The sequence below is a fragment of the Lycorma delicatula genome, chromosome 2 (assembly GCF_047948215.1).
Source record: "Lycorma delicatula isolate Av1 chromosome 2, ASM4794821v1, whole genome shotgun sequence".
Classification (NCBI taxonomy): domain Eukaryota; kingdom Metazoa; phylum Arthropoda; class Insecta; order Hemiptera; family Fulgoridae; genus Lycorma; species Lycorma delicatula.
Window position 1 is genome coordinate 163,268,135 of NC_134456.1, and position 20,234 is coordinate 163,288,368.

The following is a 20,234-nucleotide window of genomic DNA, read 5'->3' on the forward strand; positions in this document are numbered from 1 at the left end:
TGCAAGCACAGGAAATTGGGATACAAGTGACCCAGTTGTGGTCACAGTTGCTTCAAAGCATAACTGTGTGCATGGTCATTGGAGGCTCTATGGTGGGTATGATTATAGTTTGGAAGGGAGGATACTGGAGAGCACACCATATTCAAATGCAACACTTTGCAACATATATCAAGTCTTGAGAAGCATGCCTCAAAATTTCATGTGCTAACAACCAACAAAATCCTCAGAAGTATACTGCAAAACGAATAAGCGTGGCACACAGTATTGAGAATTTTGGAAGTAATTATCTGAACAAAGAAGGAGGAAGAAGTAAAGAAATAAATGTACCCTAATTTTCCCTTGGGACTGTGTTTGTAATTAAAGTAGGTTCAGCCCCAAGAAGTAATAACAGTTAAAAAAAAATAGGTTACTAAGAACAACTAGAATTAAAAATTCACTGTCAAAAATGACGTTAGAACAAGTTAAAAGAAACTGCTATTGACACAGGCTAATATTTTTGCTTAATAATGAATAAATTAAATAATGATTATTCAGTATGAAGATAAGGGTAAGGTGAAATTTGATGGGATGGTGAATGCCCATATAATGTATTAAGAATCTGCATTATGTTTCAGTAAAGCTCATAGGCTGGATAGATGGATTGATATTCTCTCTTCATTTTTCTTTACTACGTAATTTTCTATTTTTCACAATCACATATTGAAATTTTATTACATTTTTTATTAAAAACAAGCCTTAATATATTCTGGTTGATGTGATGTAATGAATTCAAACACAGTACTGAAATATTTATAAAGAACATTACAAAAATTACCATTTGTGTATGGATTTAAAGGAATAAAACATAATAAGAAGGAGCATTTTTTTAATAAATGCTAAATATTTTCAAACTAAAAAAATACAATTATTTTATTATTCTATTAACAATATAAACAATTTTTGATTAAAAATGTTATTGATCTATTTTAAGTACATAAAAAATATATTATGAAGAACTTTTTACAACAAAATAATAAAAATACAAATTTAAAATACTACAACCAAACAATGCATCATTTTGATTAAAAAACTATATTGTGAAATTATTAAAATATTAATAAGAATTATGTAACAAAAAATGATGGTTAAAATGGACATCAACTGAAAAAATTGTCATCATGCACAATAATCAACAAACAATATGCAGTCTGATCTTCCTAGGAAAAAAACAAGTAATAAAAAACATATTTTTGCTTTAAAATAAAATAAAACACAAATCCAATACTTCAAACTTCAATAATTTCTTTGAACAGCATTATAGTACTTTTAAAATAGATTAAAAAATTAAACAACACTATAAAATAACTATGCAGTTTGTAATTACAATATTTATTTATTTGAAAATTCAATAGTCTTGATTTTACAGCAATAATAAAATTACATACAATATTTACGTACAATAATAAAATAAACTATCAAACAAACTTATCGAGATTAAATAAAACAAACGCATGACTTAAAAACCTTTATGAATTATTTTACATCCATTTTTAAAAAAAACTTATGAAAATGCATATTTCATTAGTGTTCAATATGAATACTGTTTTTTAATAAATGTTTACAAAATGACATAATCAACATATTTTTAAATTTGTTAAAAGAAAACTAATTCTATCTTAGATCCCAGATAATGCATTCTGGGGAAAATGTAACAGTTTGCAGGTGGAAACTAAAAAGAACATCTATCTGACTTGATTGTTCTAGTGCACAGATTTAAACACCATCATTACATTGTTGGCAAAACTGACACAAATATGCATTTCTTATTCATCGGCCATGCAATAATTGTAATGCATTTCAGGGGGTTTAAAAAGAATTTTAGTTAGTTGATTAACTGATCTCATTTATGGCATTATTTAATACAAGAAAAAATAAAACTCCTATAAACAAAGTAAACATCTGGTAACACCAGTTAGAAAACGTGTTGGATATTTTTGTCTTTAGAATGTAATTCTGTCTTATTAATTTTATTTTTCAGAATAGCATTTTTTAAATTATTAATTTCTACACTGACATTTATGAAAAATTTTCATTTCTTTAAAGTTGTATGAGGGATAATAATACCTTTTAAAAAGTTTATTTATTCTATACATGTGTATTAGTATAGATAAATAGAAAAACATTTAAAAATAATAATAAATACACAGAAAAATAATAAGAAATTCTTTATGAAAACTCTGCACATGTAGGCACAACATAGAGACAACTTAGTAAAACATAACAGGTAGTATAGTACAACTCTGCAGTATGTTACAGTAGCACTAACCAGATATTACATAACTGATGTTACTGTAACAGACAGAAAAACTGAGTAAAAGGAAACTAACCTCTTCAGTCCACAGGTTCACACATGTGGACCTTAGTTTAAGCTTAATAAATACTGAATTGTAAACATATAAGTTAAGCGTTTGCATCCCCATAAAAGTATTTGCATCCTCATATGTGGAACAGTTGTTTCAGTAATCAGTGCAGCTGTATTCACATGCTGTCAGCAGCAAAGAAGTATTCATTTCATTTTTCATGACATGCAAAATGGCATCAATCAGTTCACATCTGATCAGTAAGTGTCTTGTTTTTATTTATTAACGTGAATTAAATGTTTGTGCATTTTTTTCTAACAAACAAAATATGAAACTTTACATAAATTGTTTTACACCATTATAAATACCCGTTGTATTTATTTCGTAGTAATCTTTTACAACTCCTCATTTGTGAACCTCTGGTTTCAAGGATATGTTCAGTAATATTAGAAGGTTATGTTTGTGTTGCAGAAAAATGCACTTTGACAGATGAAAGATTCATAATTTTAAACAAAAGTGTATTCGTCATTGGATTAACTTGTACATCCTATTGTAACCATGTCTTCAAAAAACAGTTGACAAATGAAAAACATGTTTTTATTGTGAAAATTATCACAAAACAGATCCTTAAACTCGGTATCAAGAAAAGCAATTATGAAACTATTTTTTAAATATACTTCACGAACAAGTCCAGGCTTGAATAATCTGCTCAAAAGACATTATAGTTTTATTAATAAAAAATGATAAGGAGATTCAAGCAGCAAATATTATTTCTTAGCAAAGATTAGAGAAAGTTAATTGAACAAAAGAATATTTTTTTAGGTCCAATTTGTTCTGCTATGAGAACGCTGAAATTCTACTCTTAACAAATTCATTTCATATTGACTCCTGACTGGTGAAAAGGTTGCTAATCACTGGTTTAAGAACATAATTTACAGTTATCTAAGGTTCCAGCACAAAAATGAAAATCATCATTGTGCTGATTCTGCTATGGATATGATTCATTGAATTTTTACTAACAAAAAATAATTTTTACAGCACAATGACAACTAAGATCTCTAATACCAGTCTAGATTTGCTTTGATAGCAACTCAACTGATATTGCCTCCAGAGGTAACCTATGTGCTTGGACAATTGAAGATGAATAGTACCAATGTCATCAAGGAAATATATGAAAAAAAGCAAAGAGAGGTAATTAGGAGGAACATGAAGAAATGTGTTGATAAATACATAGTAAAAAAAGTAAATCATTTTCAACATTTGTTGCAAACAAAGTAACTCTTATAATATAAGTATTTTTAAGTCTTCATTAAAAAACTATTCAGATTAACGATGAGTCTTATATAAGTAATTATATACTTAATAACAAAAATAAACCATGTACTTAACTATGAACAACTTGTAGTCAAATACAGTAATATTTTTGTGTGTTATAAAAAACAAATATAGTAGTATACCAAACCAGACAAAGAAAATTAATAAAATTTCAAAAAAATAATTTCACAAGTGTACTCTACTCTACAAGATAACAAATACAGGTACAGAAAAACAACTGCATCAGTTAATCCACTACAGCAATGACAGAATTAAAATAAAATCATACATTTACTAGCAACAGAGATGACTTAAAAATAATAAAAACAAAAAGCCAATTAATAAATCACATACAATGTATTTAAAGCACATTTTCACACCTATCCCAATTTTTTATAAATTATTTTTTAATCTATGTTAATGAACCAGAAAATGTGTACTGTGTTTCATAATGAACATAATAGGCAAAAAGTAAAGTGCTTTTGTCCCGTTATTCACATTTTAAATTATCACTTAATTTAAAAAAAAGTCATTGGATATAATCAGGAGGAAATGTTGAAGAACCATAAAACTGCACATCATGTAAATTTATAGTATGTGGTTCTAAATCAAAAAGCAACCACCTAGCTATTTCCCCAAATGGTGCAGCATATTTAATAACTGATGTTTCATTTAATCCTTTAGGTGCAGGTGGGTGTCGACTGAGAAGATGTACAGAAAAATAATCTCTCCATTCAGGCCATTTTGAACTGCTGTACAGCTTATCTAATAAATTATGTACACCAAACAATTTTGGAACTCTATGAATAAGCTTTGGATTTTTCTCAAGTATTTGTTCTGTTGGATATTGACCTGCATTATAATACCATGCTCTAGGTCTATAACGATGATAACCATTTAACCACAGTTTAAGAAACTGTGCATCCTTCTTTGCAATCAAAATCTAAAAAGAATTATACAAATTTTAGAGGAATAAATGAACTAAATTGAAAATGTATATTACTGCATGCACAATATTGCAAAATACACAATATTAAAAATGTATAATATATAAAAATATTCACAAAATATAAAAATACATAAACATAAAAATATTCACAATATTGCGAAGTATACTTATAACTAATTAAACAGAAGTGAGTAAATAAATTAGTGACTTTAGAAAATTATTCAAAGTAACCATTCTAATGAATATGGAGTTGTAATTATATTATTTTTTGTGACTTTTTTAATTATAAATGGTTGCTTTTTTAACTAATCTGTCTATCATTAGCATTCACTCGATAATTCTTTTTTTTAATTAATCATAGTAAGGAAAAATTTATTTATTCATATCAGTCATGCAATGCCATCTACAGTAAAGCAACACCTCACTGGCAGATGCAAGTCTTACAGATATATAAAAAAAAAATGAATACAGCCTTATAACATTAAAATACAAAATATTAATACAGCACTGATTTTTTTCTCTTTTTACTTACCAATTTTTTTTCATTCACTCTTACTCATAAACAAATATTAAAATAATTATGCAGAGTGAAAAGGCTACAAATGATCATTATACAAGGTACAATTAGAAAGTTTTAAGACTGGGATAGCAATTTCAAAGTATTCCCCTTCTGACTGAATACTCTGACTCCCAATCGTTTTCCACTTTGGAAGCATTCCTGGAAATTTTCTTTCTTAAGGGTGTTAAGAACCCTCTCCTTACTTGTTTGGCTGTCTTCAAATCAGTTCCATTTCACCAAAAATTTCAATTTAGGAAACAGGTGTAAGTTGATAGGGGTTAAATCAGAGGAATAAGAAGATTATAGAAGCAAAGGAATTTGGTAAAAAGGTCGGAGATTGAGAACACACGATGAGCCAGTGTGTTGTGGTGGAAGACCCATCAGAGTGCAGCTCTTTCTTCTGCACATTTTAGTGCAAACGCTGAAGGACACTTATAGTATTCCTATACTATAAACATGGAACTGTCTGCCCCCTTGGAGCAAATGCACAATGCATTACATCCGTAGAATTGAAGATAACCACCATCTTCATATTCACTGACTTCATTGCAATAATTCAGTCGTGACATAGCTAGACCTTTCCAATGCAATAATTGTGCCTCTGTTTCTGGGTCACACCCATAAACCCTACATTTCTCACCTGTAATTATCCTATTTTACAAATATTTATAAATTTCGCCCAGATTAATCAATTCTTTGAACACTTTAAGTTGGTATTGCTTTTGCTGGTCTGACAATATTAAAATGAATTTCGCAGACACTTGACACATGCCCAAATCTTCAGTTAAAATTGACTGAACTGCACAGAAACTAAAATTCAGTTCATCAACCATCTGCCTAATTGTATATCTACAATCAGAGCACACTAAATCATGAACTTTCACAATGTTTATATTGGTTTTTGAAGTGGAAGGCCAGTCAGACCGGGGGTCATCTTCAACTGACTTGCAGCCATCTTTGAATCTGTTGCTTTTTATCTGGTTCAGCAGTGGCAGCAGCTATCTTAAAACTTTCCAATCACATCTCATATCTAAATAGGAAATGCATCATCATAATCATTAATCTACTTTCCCTTTTCTTGAACATTTACAGAGCTGAGATTTATCATCTTTATTCCAAAGGAGTTCTCATGAAAATTAAGTAATGGTAATTTTGATTAATACTCGGAACAGTTAAAAATTAAAAATGGCTTTAACAAAGTATGGAGCCAAGTCTGGAAATTCCAAAAACTTGAAAACAGAAATGGATAATAATTAGGGAAAATTTTATCCCATTTACCCTTTTGGAAGAGGTGAAAGTAGGATTTAAAGATGTACAGGAAAAATAGAAGACAGAAGCTGGGTTAAGAAAATATTTTATAGTTCCTTGTATTTCATGGTCCAATTGTGATAAAATAAGATTTTGTTCTGAAGTAAATTCACTAACATTTGTAATAAAGTACTATGTGCCCTTTTAACCATGCATAAAGGATTGTTGTTTTTTTTCTTTAGCCATATTGAAAAAGAAACAATTGTTTATTTAGTAATAATCTTAATAATTTTGTCCAAAGAGGACCCACTCAATTTATTAAGGATTAAACTTGAAAATAACTGTTCAGTATCTACACAAAAGTCGTCATGTAAAGCATAAAAATCTTACAGGCAGGTAACAAGTTGTATTATGCTCTCTTGTGCAGGAAACAGAAGTTGGCTAAATTCCTTCTGTTACTTGAAATTAGACAGTGAAGTAAATAACACTTCAGATAATTATTACTACGTTCTACTATGTGATCTTCAAACAGAGGAAAGTCGTAGAAGGTCTTCAATAGAAGGAACCCATAAAGAAAAGGAAAAGAAAGATTAGGTGTTGAGGAAATGAGACAGAAATTAAGTGCCGAAGATTATTCAGAATAGAGTTTGAAATAAAGGTGAAAAAAGTAAACATGGATTCTTTAAACCATGAATACTTTAATATATTGAACAGAATAAATAAATATAGACAAGCTGTATATATTAAGTTTTTATACTGGAGAATTTGAAAATATTAAAAAAAGCATCACGTGAAAGACAAAAAACATCAGATAGCCATTCATAACATTTATTCACAGTTGAATTTTAAATAAACTAAACTAAATAGGATTCATTCTGATTTCCAGATACTTAATGTTTTACAGAATTATTTCAAAGGGACAGAGAAACAAGTGAGGAGCTTAAAAATTAATAAAAATATTAACAGGTTAACTGTAGGTTTCCCAGTACCAAAACTTTCAACTTGCAGGTCTGTTACAACTATTTCCAAAACAAGTTGTGCACAGATACACGTGGTAGGAATACTTTAGTAACACCCCTCACCATTTTATTTACTATAGACCAATAAAGTTTTTTAGGATCAAAAGAAGTATTCCTATTCTGTCCCAGAACCCAGTTTTCATGATTTCTTAATCTTAATACACAGATTTTGAATTTTTCCTTGAGGGTAAGTATGTGTTGAGTTTAATAACAATTTTGTCTACTTCGTTTCTATAAATAGAAATTAGTTGTAAATAAAATTTATTAGCAGTTTTTCCTTTTGTTCCACACAGTTAACAGGATTGGTTACACAACAAACAGTCCCTGCTAACTGTTTTCCACACAGCTAGCAGGAACTGATATGGCAAAACTGTAAATAAAATAATGCTGTAATAGAGGACTAACAATTCATGGATTCTGTCAGACATAGCAGTACTGTCAAACATAAATTTTCCATGAACCTTTATTAGTCTCATATCTTAAAAGTTTTTGAATAATCTCATAATAGCAAAGAACTACATTTTCCTAGAGTAGATTATGGACAAAAAAGAAGAAAAAAGGAGGCAGTCAAAATTAACTCTATCAGTATTTTAAATAACTAGAAATATAGTTCACTATTAAAGAAAACCTACTATTATAAAAGTGGGTAGATGAATATATTTACTGACTAAGAAATAATCTTTGTAAATTAATTTAAAAAATATATCTATTGCTTAATTACATATTGTCATTAATAACTGTCTCACCTGAGTACCAATATTTTCATTTGGTGGCCATCCAACAACCATTTCAAATTTAAAAAATTCATTTAAACGTTTAAGTATCAGAACATCAGTATCAAGATATATACCTCCATAATTCATTAACACATGTATTCTTGCAACATCTGTAGAATGAAATACTGAACTTAAAGTCTGACCAAAAACATGAGTAGGTCTTGGTAAATATACCACTTCAATTGGCACCAAAACTTTATGTGATATTTCTAATAAAATTCCCCAGTAATGATCTTCAAATTGTTTACAGTCACAGTGAACCAAAATTTTTTCTGGACGTTGAACCTACAAAAAATACTCCATGATTAAGTAAAAGCAAAATATTATAATCCAATCATTAAAATATATAATGTGCAGCAGAAAATGAACTGTGACTATCTTATACTAGTAATATAAAAAAACCACATTTTGTTTTATATTTCACCAGTGAAATTATTATTTCTATTTGATTTTGCAGCAGAAAGTTAAAAAATAAACACAAAATAACTGTAACACCTATAGCTTTTATAGTCTACTCCTATTTCAGAAATTAATCTGTCAATGTCAAAAAATACACAAGAAGAATCCTCCATTACATAAAACACTGAGAAAGTAGCATTTCTTTTTTTGAAGGATGTAATACTTGTTCCATCTGTTAACAAATTCAATATTCCAATCCAGCAGAGAAGTTAAGCCTGCTGTTATGATAAGCACAAGCCACACAACAAATCATTTAATCCGTTTTAATGGATATGATGGGGTTCCCTTGACATCAAGGACTATAAATGAAACCACAAATGTGTTCAGATGGTCTACACTTTCATCAGCTTTGTATTATCACTATCACTGAGCTCTGAAATGTTAATACATCCCACTTCAATGACATAATTGGTATCAGTAAGCCTTTTCCATGAGGAACAGGTGTAAGAGTAGATGGCACATTCAGATATTACTTAATTTTTTTTTTAATATCCTTCTGTGTTTATAAAATAAAAGTAGCAATCATCAAAATGACTAGTAGAGAGTCAACAATGTATTACAAGAACAGTAAATGCTAAAGAGCTTCTGTTTTATTTACTCTATTCTTTTGAACTATTTACACTACAGCTTAGAAAAAACCCATAAGGAGTGAAGTTTTTATTTTAATTCTCAATTTACAACCAAAATAAGATTTTTATTTTAATTATGTTATTTATTTTTGCTATTTTTTTTTACGTTTACTTAACAATTTAAAACACACTCAAAAATAATGATCACACTAAACTAGTTTATTTGTAATTTCTCAGCTGGGAGCAAAGACATAATTCCAGTAACCTGTAGGAATTTCCAACTGTGACAGGAAGAAAATACTACAATATAACAGAGAGTGGCAATTAACCACATGGAAACATAAAAATGTGACTTGCTGGGATTTTTTAATGGCAAATATAAATTACAATCAAAATTAATAATAAAAATTATAATTTGGCCCATGTTAGTGACACACTATGGATCATTGTAATAAGAAAGTTACCAAGAATAACTATCTTTTTGTGCATACATATTTTTATAAAGTGATCTGTAAAGAATGATTCTGTAATGTGAAGTCTATATGTTTTTTTTATGGCTAAATATGTGCATTGGTAAAGTGCATAAATATATTAAAACACAACAAAGAAATACTAATATTCTATTTAAAAACTGTGATCTCAACACTTTAGAACCATACAAAATTTATAACATACCAAATTTGATAAACATAACATACTAAATTAACAAACACAAGACAGTGATCATTGCCAACAGAAACATTACTGACAAAGTCTTGATATACAGAGTGTCCAGGCTAAATCTAAACAGAAGTATTTGAAAACCAGTCATCATAATCTTTATTAATCATAGGCTCAATCAACAGAAACTATCTCCATGATTTGTTCTATATACTCTCAAGGTCACCGGGATAAGCATGCGCAGACAAGCCAACTCACAGTCCAATTGTAGTTTAACCACACATCTCAGGAATGGTCGAACTGAGAATGTACAAGACTAACACTTCATTTCCACTCATACATATCATCCTCATTCATCCTCTGAAGAATTATCTAAACGGTAGTTACCGGAGGCTAAACAGGAAAAAGAAAGTCCAATTGTAGTCAGTTGAGATATGGATCCCACATGTGCTTTGGTTGGAGTTTCAATCAGTTATGTGTGATCAATGGTGTATATGAACTGAATGGAATATTGATACTCCTACATCCAAGTCTATTCGTCAGCGGAATAAGACTTTTAAGAGAAACTGGAAGTTTGGTTTCACAAACTGGAAATCATTCAAAAGTTTTAGTTAGTGATATTGTAGATTGTGTACCTGATGCATTCACTGCCAATCCTGGAAAGTCAATTAGGTGGGCTGATTATAAACTGTAAGTTCTTCGTTCCACTATTCACGACATTATACATAAGCAGCTCCATTTGCAAGTATACAGGTCCTTCATCACATTAAACCAAATGATCACTGCCCACGATATTAGTTTGCTGCAGAAATGCACCATATCAAAAACAATGCTAATTATCTTCATAAGTTATCAAGTGATGAAACAACCTTTCATGCATGTGGTAAAGTTAACAAACACAATTGTCGAACATGGGGTACTGAAAACTCCCATAGGGTAATTGAAAATGAAAGGGACATACCAAAGGCAGTCTGGTTAGGACTGCACAAAAATGGATCATTGGTCAATTTTTTTTAGAGTCCACTGTGACAGGAAAAATGTACTTCAACATGCTTGAGAAGTTTGCTATTCTCTGATTCCTGCAGGCTTCAGTTTCCTACAAAATGATACTCCACCACACTTTCAATGAAAAGTTATGTTATTGAACAACACATTCCCTGGATGTTGGATCACACAAGGAGGTCCAACTGCATGGTCACCTAGATCTTCAGATATCACACCTTTTGACCTTTTTGCTTGGGGATTTATTAAAACTTGTGTGTATCAAAGAAAAGTTCATGATTTGGATGATTTAAAACAGAGAATTTTTGAAACTGTTGGTCTAATAATGCCACAGGTGCTCCTAAACACTTTTCTTTCTTTTTCTGTTTAGCCTCGGAACCACCATAAGGTATTAGTTCAGAGGATGACATGTATGACTGTAAATTAAGTATAGTCTTGTACAGTCTCCGGTCGACCATTCCTGATATGTGTAGTTAATTGAAGCCCAACCACCAAAGAACACTGGTATCCATGATCTAATATTCAAATTCGTATAAAAGTAACTGTTCCTAAACACCTGGAAAGAGTTAGATTATCATCTAGACATCTGTCAAACTATGAAAGATTGAACTTGACTAATCTACATTAAAACTTGGTATGATTATTAAATTATATTAATTTGTTCTCTTAACATAAGTTATTACTTTTGAATACCTTTACCTCCTTTACCCTGAACTTGTAATGATCTGTAAACACAAGTCTACACTGTTGGAAAGAGTTGGATAATTTTTAAAATCATACTCCATTAGCAATATATATAAAAATTTATTTAATTGAATAAGGGTTTAAATTTATTGATCAACAAAAATTAAACATGTCAAACATTTTAAATGATTATTAATAGTGATATAACTTTTTTTAAACTGTTTTGAAAAAATTTGTTGATCAATAATGTGATGCATAACCCTGAGTAAAAATGGCCCATCTTTTGAGAACTGAGGACAGAATATGGGCACCTACTGCCAGGATGGGCTTTTCTCTAGGTGGAGTTGTGTATCTCATAATGCAGATCTGAGAATTGTCCTTTCTAATCACTAATTCCTTTTCTTTTTCCTTGATTCCTTCTTCCCAATAATCAGTTCTGTGATGTAGTTTTGACCCTTCTAGGTCTCTATGTTGAGGATATCATAATCTGAAAAGCTTATCTTGTTTTTATCTGGGAGGTCGCCTGTTAGCCAATTCAAACTCATTTCCTACCCCATGATTGAAAATAAGCTTAATATTTTAAGTATCTACTGGGTAAAACCAGCTCTGCTAAGCACTCCTAAAATAAAAGTTTAAATACAATACAACTGAAGAAAAAATGTAAATGCCAAATGCCACTGTGTCTGCATATTGTAGTTAATATTGTACCTTGTTTTTATAAGGTAATTTGCGAAGGTTGATTCAATTTATGTATGCAAATTAAATAACACCTCTATGATTGTAATTAGATGAATGGTTGCATAAACACAAGCTGATACAAAGTAAATATACATAAGCAAAGACTCCATAACAGACCTTAGGAAATCATATAACTTTTACAAATCCCATACGCTTTGCAAATCACCTTGTACAAAACAAAAACACACATACAAAAATATTAACACGTTATGCAAGTTTTCTAAATAGCATAAAATATCAAAATCTCAACCACTTAAACTGTATGAAGTTTACTAACATAAAAGCAACAAGATGGTCTTTAAAAATGTGACATATCAAGAAAAAAAGTTAACATATTACTTGACTACATATTCTAAAGGATATCTGTTTGCAATTGGTACTACTAATAATCTCAGTAATGACTGAGGAAAAGATGCGTATTACTTCTAAAAGAATAATTTCCATATTATTTAAAAAGTTATTTATTAATTACACTGGAAAACAAGACTTTGTTTTTTGCAAGAATGTTGATAACTGAATCTTAGAATTTGATGCTGCTTTCAAATAAGTTCAAATAGCATGCAAGTTAATCTAAACGAAGATGTTATTTAACCTTTACAATCTGTGAATGTCCAGAAATTAATATATCCTCCTTTATTCTTTATCACTTCATGTAATGATTTGACATCAATTCAACAGGTGTACTACACATTTTTTTGATTTCTTCATCATGAAACCATGATGCTCTACGGGGGGGTTAGTTTTTTAATACTATTAATTTTTGAGTTGGTTACTGACTATTTCCCAAAGGTTTTCAATTAGGTTTAAGTCTGCGGAGTTGCCTGGCCACGAAAGCACTTTGATATTTCATTCTTTGAAAAATTTTTCCACTTTCATGACAGTATGGCACATGGCACCAAATCTTGCTGGAACACTCCCTTCCCTTGTGAGAATATGTTTTGAAGTTGTGTCACAACCCTTTCCTTCAGAATCATGATAAATCCATCACCTTTCAATTTACCATCTAATGGAAGTAATGAACAAATGCCTTCAAATCTCAATCAACCCCAACACATTTTTTCTGGGGAGTTTAACTTATGATTGGATATAAGTGGATGATGAATTTCCATCTTGATGCTTTTCTAATGTATGGAACCCTTAGCCTGTGAACATAAAAATTTAACTTGTTGGAAAACAAAATTTTTCCAATTTTCTTTGGTCTAGTTAGCATGTTCTTTGACCCACAAGAGCCTTTTTTTGTATATTACTGGTGTTAAAAGCTGCTTTTTACCTGGGCTAGCTTTCCATCCAGCTGCAAGAAGTAGGTTTCTTAACAGTTATCACATGTAAATCTGTTCCTCTGGCTGTAAATTCTCGATTTATGTCCAACAGATAATTTTGGATCAAGTTTACTTATTCTTACTAATAATAAGTAATCCTATGTTGGAGAAGTTTTTCCTTTGTGGCCACATCTTTTCTTTTGATAAAAAGGAATCAGTCTCTTTAAATTGTTTTAAAATAGCATTCACTGTCCCTAGTCCAACACCATACTCAGAAGCTATCTGTTGCTGTATCACACTGGTATGCTCAGAAAGAGAAACAATTTTTGTATGTTTTCTACAAGTTGTCTATTTTTTGGTGGGGGAGGGGTGAAAATCATCTCCATGTTATCATCATCCGGAAAACAAAAATATGAAATATAAAATCTAATAAGACAACAAAATGAAAACAAAATAAAAATTTAAAAACAAAATTAAAACTCAAACTAAAATACTAAAAACAAAGACAAGATAAAAAACTTAAACTAAAATGATAAATACAAAAATATACAACTAACGTACAAAAAAGAAAATTTTAAGGACACTATTAAAAAGTATGAAATACTAATATTGCAAAGAAATAAAAGTACATGGTCCAAAACTTCTTTATTATTGCCTGGGATTTGACAAAAATTCCTAGGCAATTTAAATTTATGACACAAGGCCGCATGATGTATACAATCCACAAGGATGTGATGCACAGTCAAGCAATACTAGCATCATACGCATATCAGTGCATTTTCTGCAGACATCAGGTACTCATGAGTAGCCCTTGTATGTCCTACCTGTAATTGGCAGAGGACTACTTCCTCTCCGCGAATTTCCCTGAGGGAGGAATGGCAACACGTTATCTTTGACATAACAAAGTTTGTTGTCAACTGTGGTAACCCAGTTATCATGCCACCTCGCGCAAAGTGCATGTTTGACATGGTTAATAAAGTTGGATGTACTAATACGGGTAGTGAAGGATGGTTGACTACATGCGTCTTTAGCAGCAATCGGAATCCCCATGTTACAAGAGATTAAACAGAAACTCACTTGTGTGTTGTGATGGTTCAACTCAGTGATTGAATAGTAGCTGTCAGTGACGATAGGATGTCTAGAATAAAACTTTTCTAAGGCTTGGAGAGAACTACACGAGTCGCTACAAATAAGGATATGATGATACTTAGTGTTAATGATATTCAATGCTTAATGTATAGCATATAATTCAGCAGTAAAGACCAGGAAGACCAATCATGTAGGTTCGGTCATTAACAATAAATGTGCATCCAACAGTCATAATTTTTTGATCCATCTATGTATAACACTGCGTCTGGATTTGTCTTGGAGAGAATATGGTGAAACATTTGCTGAAAGAAAATAGGTGGTGTTGATTCTTTATTGTATATTGTGAGGTCAACCATAAAATTAATAAGGTTGATTCTCCATGGAGGATATGAATACGGAAAAATGGAAGGTACGTAAGCATTTATAAGGTATAGTAAACGCTGGATACAAATACCTACAGGCGCAGTATAACATGGATGGTCCTCATATTTCTGAAGATAAGGATTTCCAAGGACTGTGTCAAAAACCAGGTGATTTGGTTGTCCTGTAAGATGGGTAAAATAATATGCTAAAACATGGTCCTGTCTATTCCAAAGTGATGGCTCACTGCAGTCAACAAGGGTGCTTCCAATAGGGCTTGATCTAAAGGCACCTGTAGCAAGCCAAAGGAAAGTATGATGTACAGCATCCAGCATTTTAAGCACGGTATTGCGTGTTAACCATAATCTAAACGAGAACAAACTAAGGAATAGTAAAAACTGTTATAGTTTTTAAGAAGCTCATTTATAATTTCTTTGTAGTTATCTGCCTTATGATTTCCTAGGAAATTGTTTACAATCTTTTTAAAAGATTTTCACACATCAACTTCACACTCATTCAAACTGTCTTCAAATTCAATATCATTCATTAGTTTTCTTATTTGCAGTCCAACAAATACACATATACCTTCCTTTATCTTAACATCATTTATATTAGGGAACTTGTTATTTAGAAAGTGAAATCCAGTCCTATCTTGATCCACAGCTATAACAAAATGTTTCATTAAACCTAGCTTAATGTGTAGTGATGGAAGATAAACTTTATCAGGTTTTACTAGTGCTGGGTTCACGGTTCATGATTCTTCCATATCTGCTGTCCCTTGCACACAAAAAGCAACAAATATAGTAAACCAACAAACAAAAAGTTGTAAACCAAATAGCAGTGCTATCACTTTCACTCTTCACAGATATGCCACACGTTTCTCATACTGAATCATATCAAACACAAGTTTCACTTGATTCTTTCATCACCAAACCCTAAATCTGGAAAGTATCTGGATCAAAACATAATTGGATGTATTCAGGCATTTTATAAATCAGATGATGTATGTAGTGTAATGTCAGGCAACAGGCAAAAAAGACTGTCACAATCAAATCACCTTGTGGAAACATTCAAGTTGAAGAAAGACTAGTACTGGCTAATCTGAAAGAGATACATCAACAGTTACTCGTACAGTTATTAAAAGTGAGTTTTTTACCTTTGCTGTTTTACGTCCTAAAAATTGTGTTTTAACAGGTGGCAGTGGAACTCATAGCATATGTGTGTGTTATCTATCAGAACGTGAAATTAATGTTTGAAGGATATAAACTAAATTATTTAAAAAAATAGTGCACCAATCAATCATTTCACTTCTTATAAACACTGTATGACATAAATTATTTGTAATCCACCTACAGAAATTTGCTATCTTGGTAAGTTGTAAGAATTTTCCAGATTCTGACAATTTTAGACTCATATTTTTTGAAAACTCTGTAAACAAAATAACTTTTAAACAATGGATATCAACTGATCGTTCAAGTTTAGAAACAGTAGAGTAGAACATATAAAATTTTATTGAGATGTTTATTGAAAAATTATCAATTCTCATTTACCATTCATTCATTACTTCTAAGCAGTCAAACTTCTTAAAAAATTTAAAAACTGTAATTGAACCTGGAATCTTTATCACATTACGTGGCTGCTGAAAATTATTCATTTGTGTTACAAGATGAAGCCCAAGGGTTTCACTGGAACAATCGACAGGCTACAAATTATCCTTTCACTATTTATTTTAAAAGCCAAGACATTGCAGACACTTTAAATGATAACTTAGTTATTATGTTTGACTGCCTTAGGCATGACATAATATGTTTACCTTTTCATAATTAATTCAGTTTTTAAAAGAAAAGTATAATATTGTGAATAAACTAAATTTACTTCTCAGATGGCTCAGCAGTACAATAAAAAATCATGGAAATTTTGTGAATTTAACGTATCATAAGTATGACTTTGGTGCTGAGGCAGATGGCACTTCTTTGCCACATCACACGGCAAGAATGCATGGTCTTGGTGGTATTCTTAAAAGATTAGCATCAAAAGCAAGTTTACAACGCCACCAAGATCAAATAACAACAGTCACTTAGCTTTATGACTTGGCTCGGTCAAATATTAAAAATAGGAACTTCATATTTGTTTCAACTGAAGAATATTAGAAAGAAGAGAAGTATTTAGCACTTCATTTAGCAAAAGCATTGCCGATCCAAGGTACTCAAAAGTTGCGTGCTTTTTTACCAGTCAGAAAAGGATATCTTGAAACAAAAATTATTTCTGAAAATGAAATATATGAACAAAATAAAGCTTTGAATGAAACAGAAGTTCCCTGAAATTTCTGGTACAAAAGGTTTTGTCAGGAGTTTATAATGGTGTTTGATGGCTGATTTGTGTATGATCTACAAATGAATCGACAGAAAAATTTAAAGTAAGCTATTTTCACTCTCAAGGTATATCTCCTTATGTTTTTTCTAACACAGTGATAATCTAATACCAATTCGACAAGAAAATCTAACAAAAATCAATCTGATCACTACTGGATATACATATACATTATCTGAAAACGAAATTACCAGGCAAACAAAAATTTGACAGCAAAATAATCAGGTATTTCAAATAAACATGTAAACACTCTTTTAAAATTTACCTTAATACTAATGTTATTGGGTATAATTTTTAAGTAGCAATAACGGAAAGCCAATGAAATTATCAGATTACATTTATTAAATCATTATTATAAAAAATTATTTTTTAAGAAACAGCACTGAAAAATTAATCAGTAAATTAGCATTAATCACTACGTTGCAATATATATGTATATATATATATATATAATTAATAATTTTAAAACTATTAATTATCAATAAAACATATAAAGTATGACACATATATGGTATATCTAAGAATGATTTCCCATGTGAAGCTAGTTATATTTTTATCTATCACCCCACTTAATTTTGTTTACATACTTATACAAACACTTTCAGTCATTATTTTGATAATTTCTTGACTAGCTGAACATGAGTGCAAAGCAACTAAAAATATTTTGAAGTTGTTAAAAGCATTTTATTTACAGGAGTGATTTATCAATTTCAGATGTTTATAATTTGCAGAATAATTTTTACTGTCAACCAACATAGACAAACCACAAAAAAAACAGAATAAAAATAACGTTGTTTTGTCATTAATGGTGACTGCACCAGAACAAACTTCAGAAAGCAAGACTACAATTAATACTATTCAGTATGTTTTTATAATTCAGACCTGGGCAAAAAATAAATTATTCACCGAATAGACTGCAACTATCTAAAACTTTAAATATGGATAAACCATTGTATTTTCAGATTCACATTATGCGGCTAATTACAGGATAGAATTTCCAATATTTCTATTGTCCACAGTGCAAAATTTCTGGGCGTTTATTAAATGACAAACGGGCAATCAAATTGATTTAATCTGAAACAAAATAAAACTGTACTGTTTTACTTTAAAGCATCTTAATAAAGTTCTAAGTTTGTTTTCATTATTAAATATTTATTATGTTTACATATATCCAAATTTCTATTTGAAGTACAATATCATATCTTGATGCACTCAAAAAAATAAGCCAAGATACAAAAACTGGCCAACACATCATTGTTTCATGCCCATAAATACTTATCAGCTATTTGGTACATTAAAACCGACTTATCCATGTATTTATACTTATAAATGTGTGTAAGATTTACTCAAGACAATAGTTGGTTATTCCTAAAACATAATAAATCAAATTCTACTAAAGCAGGCACAATATTTTTGTGAAAAAACACAATTCTACTCAATAGAATACTTTGGCTTAAAAAGTAGCTTTATTATCCTTAGGAACTAAATTCCCCATCACTTATTTAAAATAAAGTTGAAAATTCCTTTTTTAGAAACAATACTATTTTGTCCACGAGTTTGAAAAAGTACTAATTTAACAATTTGTTAAAAATCTCAAACTTGTACATGAAATATATTTCTTGTGTAATTTTCAAAAATGTCTTCCAATTTATTCTGTGGTTATTTCTATGTTACTTAGGCATTTATATGAGTAATTATTATTAGTATGGGATAGTTGTATTTTTTTATTTTAAAATTAACTAAGCATCTTGTGATACTCCTCTGATCAAGGTTATATTTAGGTTTCCGTTGGTCCATTTCGGTAGTAGCATTGAAGTCCTTTTTTATCTGTGGAGTATTATACAAACACACCAATCCATTCTCGTCATGATCTATACAGTTACTTTGAACCAATTGGCATTAAATATTTGTTTATAATATTTATGGATACATCCTGAAAGAAAACTGTCTCGAAGAAACTGAAGTAGTATTTACTTCGTGTTTAGGTATGTTTTGTGTTGACACGCAAAACTAATATTTTCCAAAAATATTACGCCTCAAAGAATTAATCCATTAAATTAAATTCTTGTAAATACCAGGGTATGATCGCCATAACTATGATAGTAAAAGCACTCACAACAATAAGTTATGCTCCCATTCTGCGTTTCGAATGGAATTATCACCATACCACAAAGAAAATAATTTCAACATTCGTTAACAAAATATACCCCATATAACGGAAATAAAAATTATTACCAACTGAAAATAATATTTTCAAAACTTACTTTTAAAACAGATGTAATTGAAAGAAACGATGTGAAATCTAATTTGGTATTATTAAAAATTATAAAATGAACTATATTAGGAACCAATCCGGAAATACTTTCTAATGAATTCGTTTTTACTTTCAGAACTATTATAACTAACAAATATAAAATAACAACACTGACAACAGAGAGTCTAAAACTTCTTCTAGAGCATAGTCTAACTAAATGAGATGTGTACATAATACACTCGATCAAAACGTAAAATGGGTATTCTATTAACGTTTTATAAATTGAACATAACGTAATAATAAATAACAACAAGTATCGCACAGATGATTGGTTCGTTGGGCAGGGAGTAAGATAAACGAGGTTATGAATTAATAACAAACATATTAGAACAAAATATCTCTCGGAGAACGGTAGAACAGAAATTATTTCTACAACCGTGGAGTTTTTAAATAATTGAAATATTTAATGAAAGTATAATCAATTTTTGTTTTGTTTTTAATTCTTCAGTGATTTCCATCGCTAATGATTATGGACAATAATCAGTTCAGTTTTGAAACTATCTATATTTGCTATGTAGCAAATATA

General features: G+C 30.2%; 1 protein-coding gene across 1 annotated transcript; it reads right to left on the minus strand.

The window, feature by feature from the left end:
• Positions 1-888: 888 nt before the first annotated feature.
• On the minus strand, positions 889-20,000 carry LOC142319382 (uncharacterized). The gene is made up of 3 exons (XM_075356610.1): positions 19,659-20,000; positions 8,175-8,489; positions 889-4,596 (listed from the first exon to the last, which is right to left on the minus strand). The coding sequence occupies exons 1-3, from the start codon at positions 19,878-19,880 to the stop codon at positions 4,183-4,185; spliced, it is 951 nt and encodes a 316-aa protein (XP_075212725.1). The 5' UTR covers positions 19,881-20,000; the 3' UTR covers positions 889-4,182.
• Positions 20,001-20,234: the final 234 nt, after the last annotated feature.

What these genes read in the sequence shown, in the direction of transcription:
- LOC142319382 (XM_075356610.1), bottom strand. Translation starts at nt 19,880, where the DNA reads ATGTACACATCTCATTTAGTTAGACTATGCTCTAGAAGAAGTTTTAGA. An exon ending in CAATTACATCTGTTTTAAAA is followed by an intron (nt 8,490 to 19,658) that starts GTAAGTTTTGAA and finishes TATTTTTTGTAG; the next exon opens with GTTCAACGTCCAGAAAAAAT. An exon ending in ATGAAAATATTGGTACTCAG is followed by an intron (nt 4,597 to 8,174) that starts GTGAGACAGTTA and finishes AATTCTTTTTAG; the next exon opens with ATTTTGATTGCAAAGAAGGA.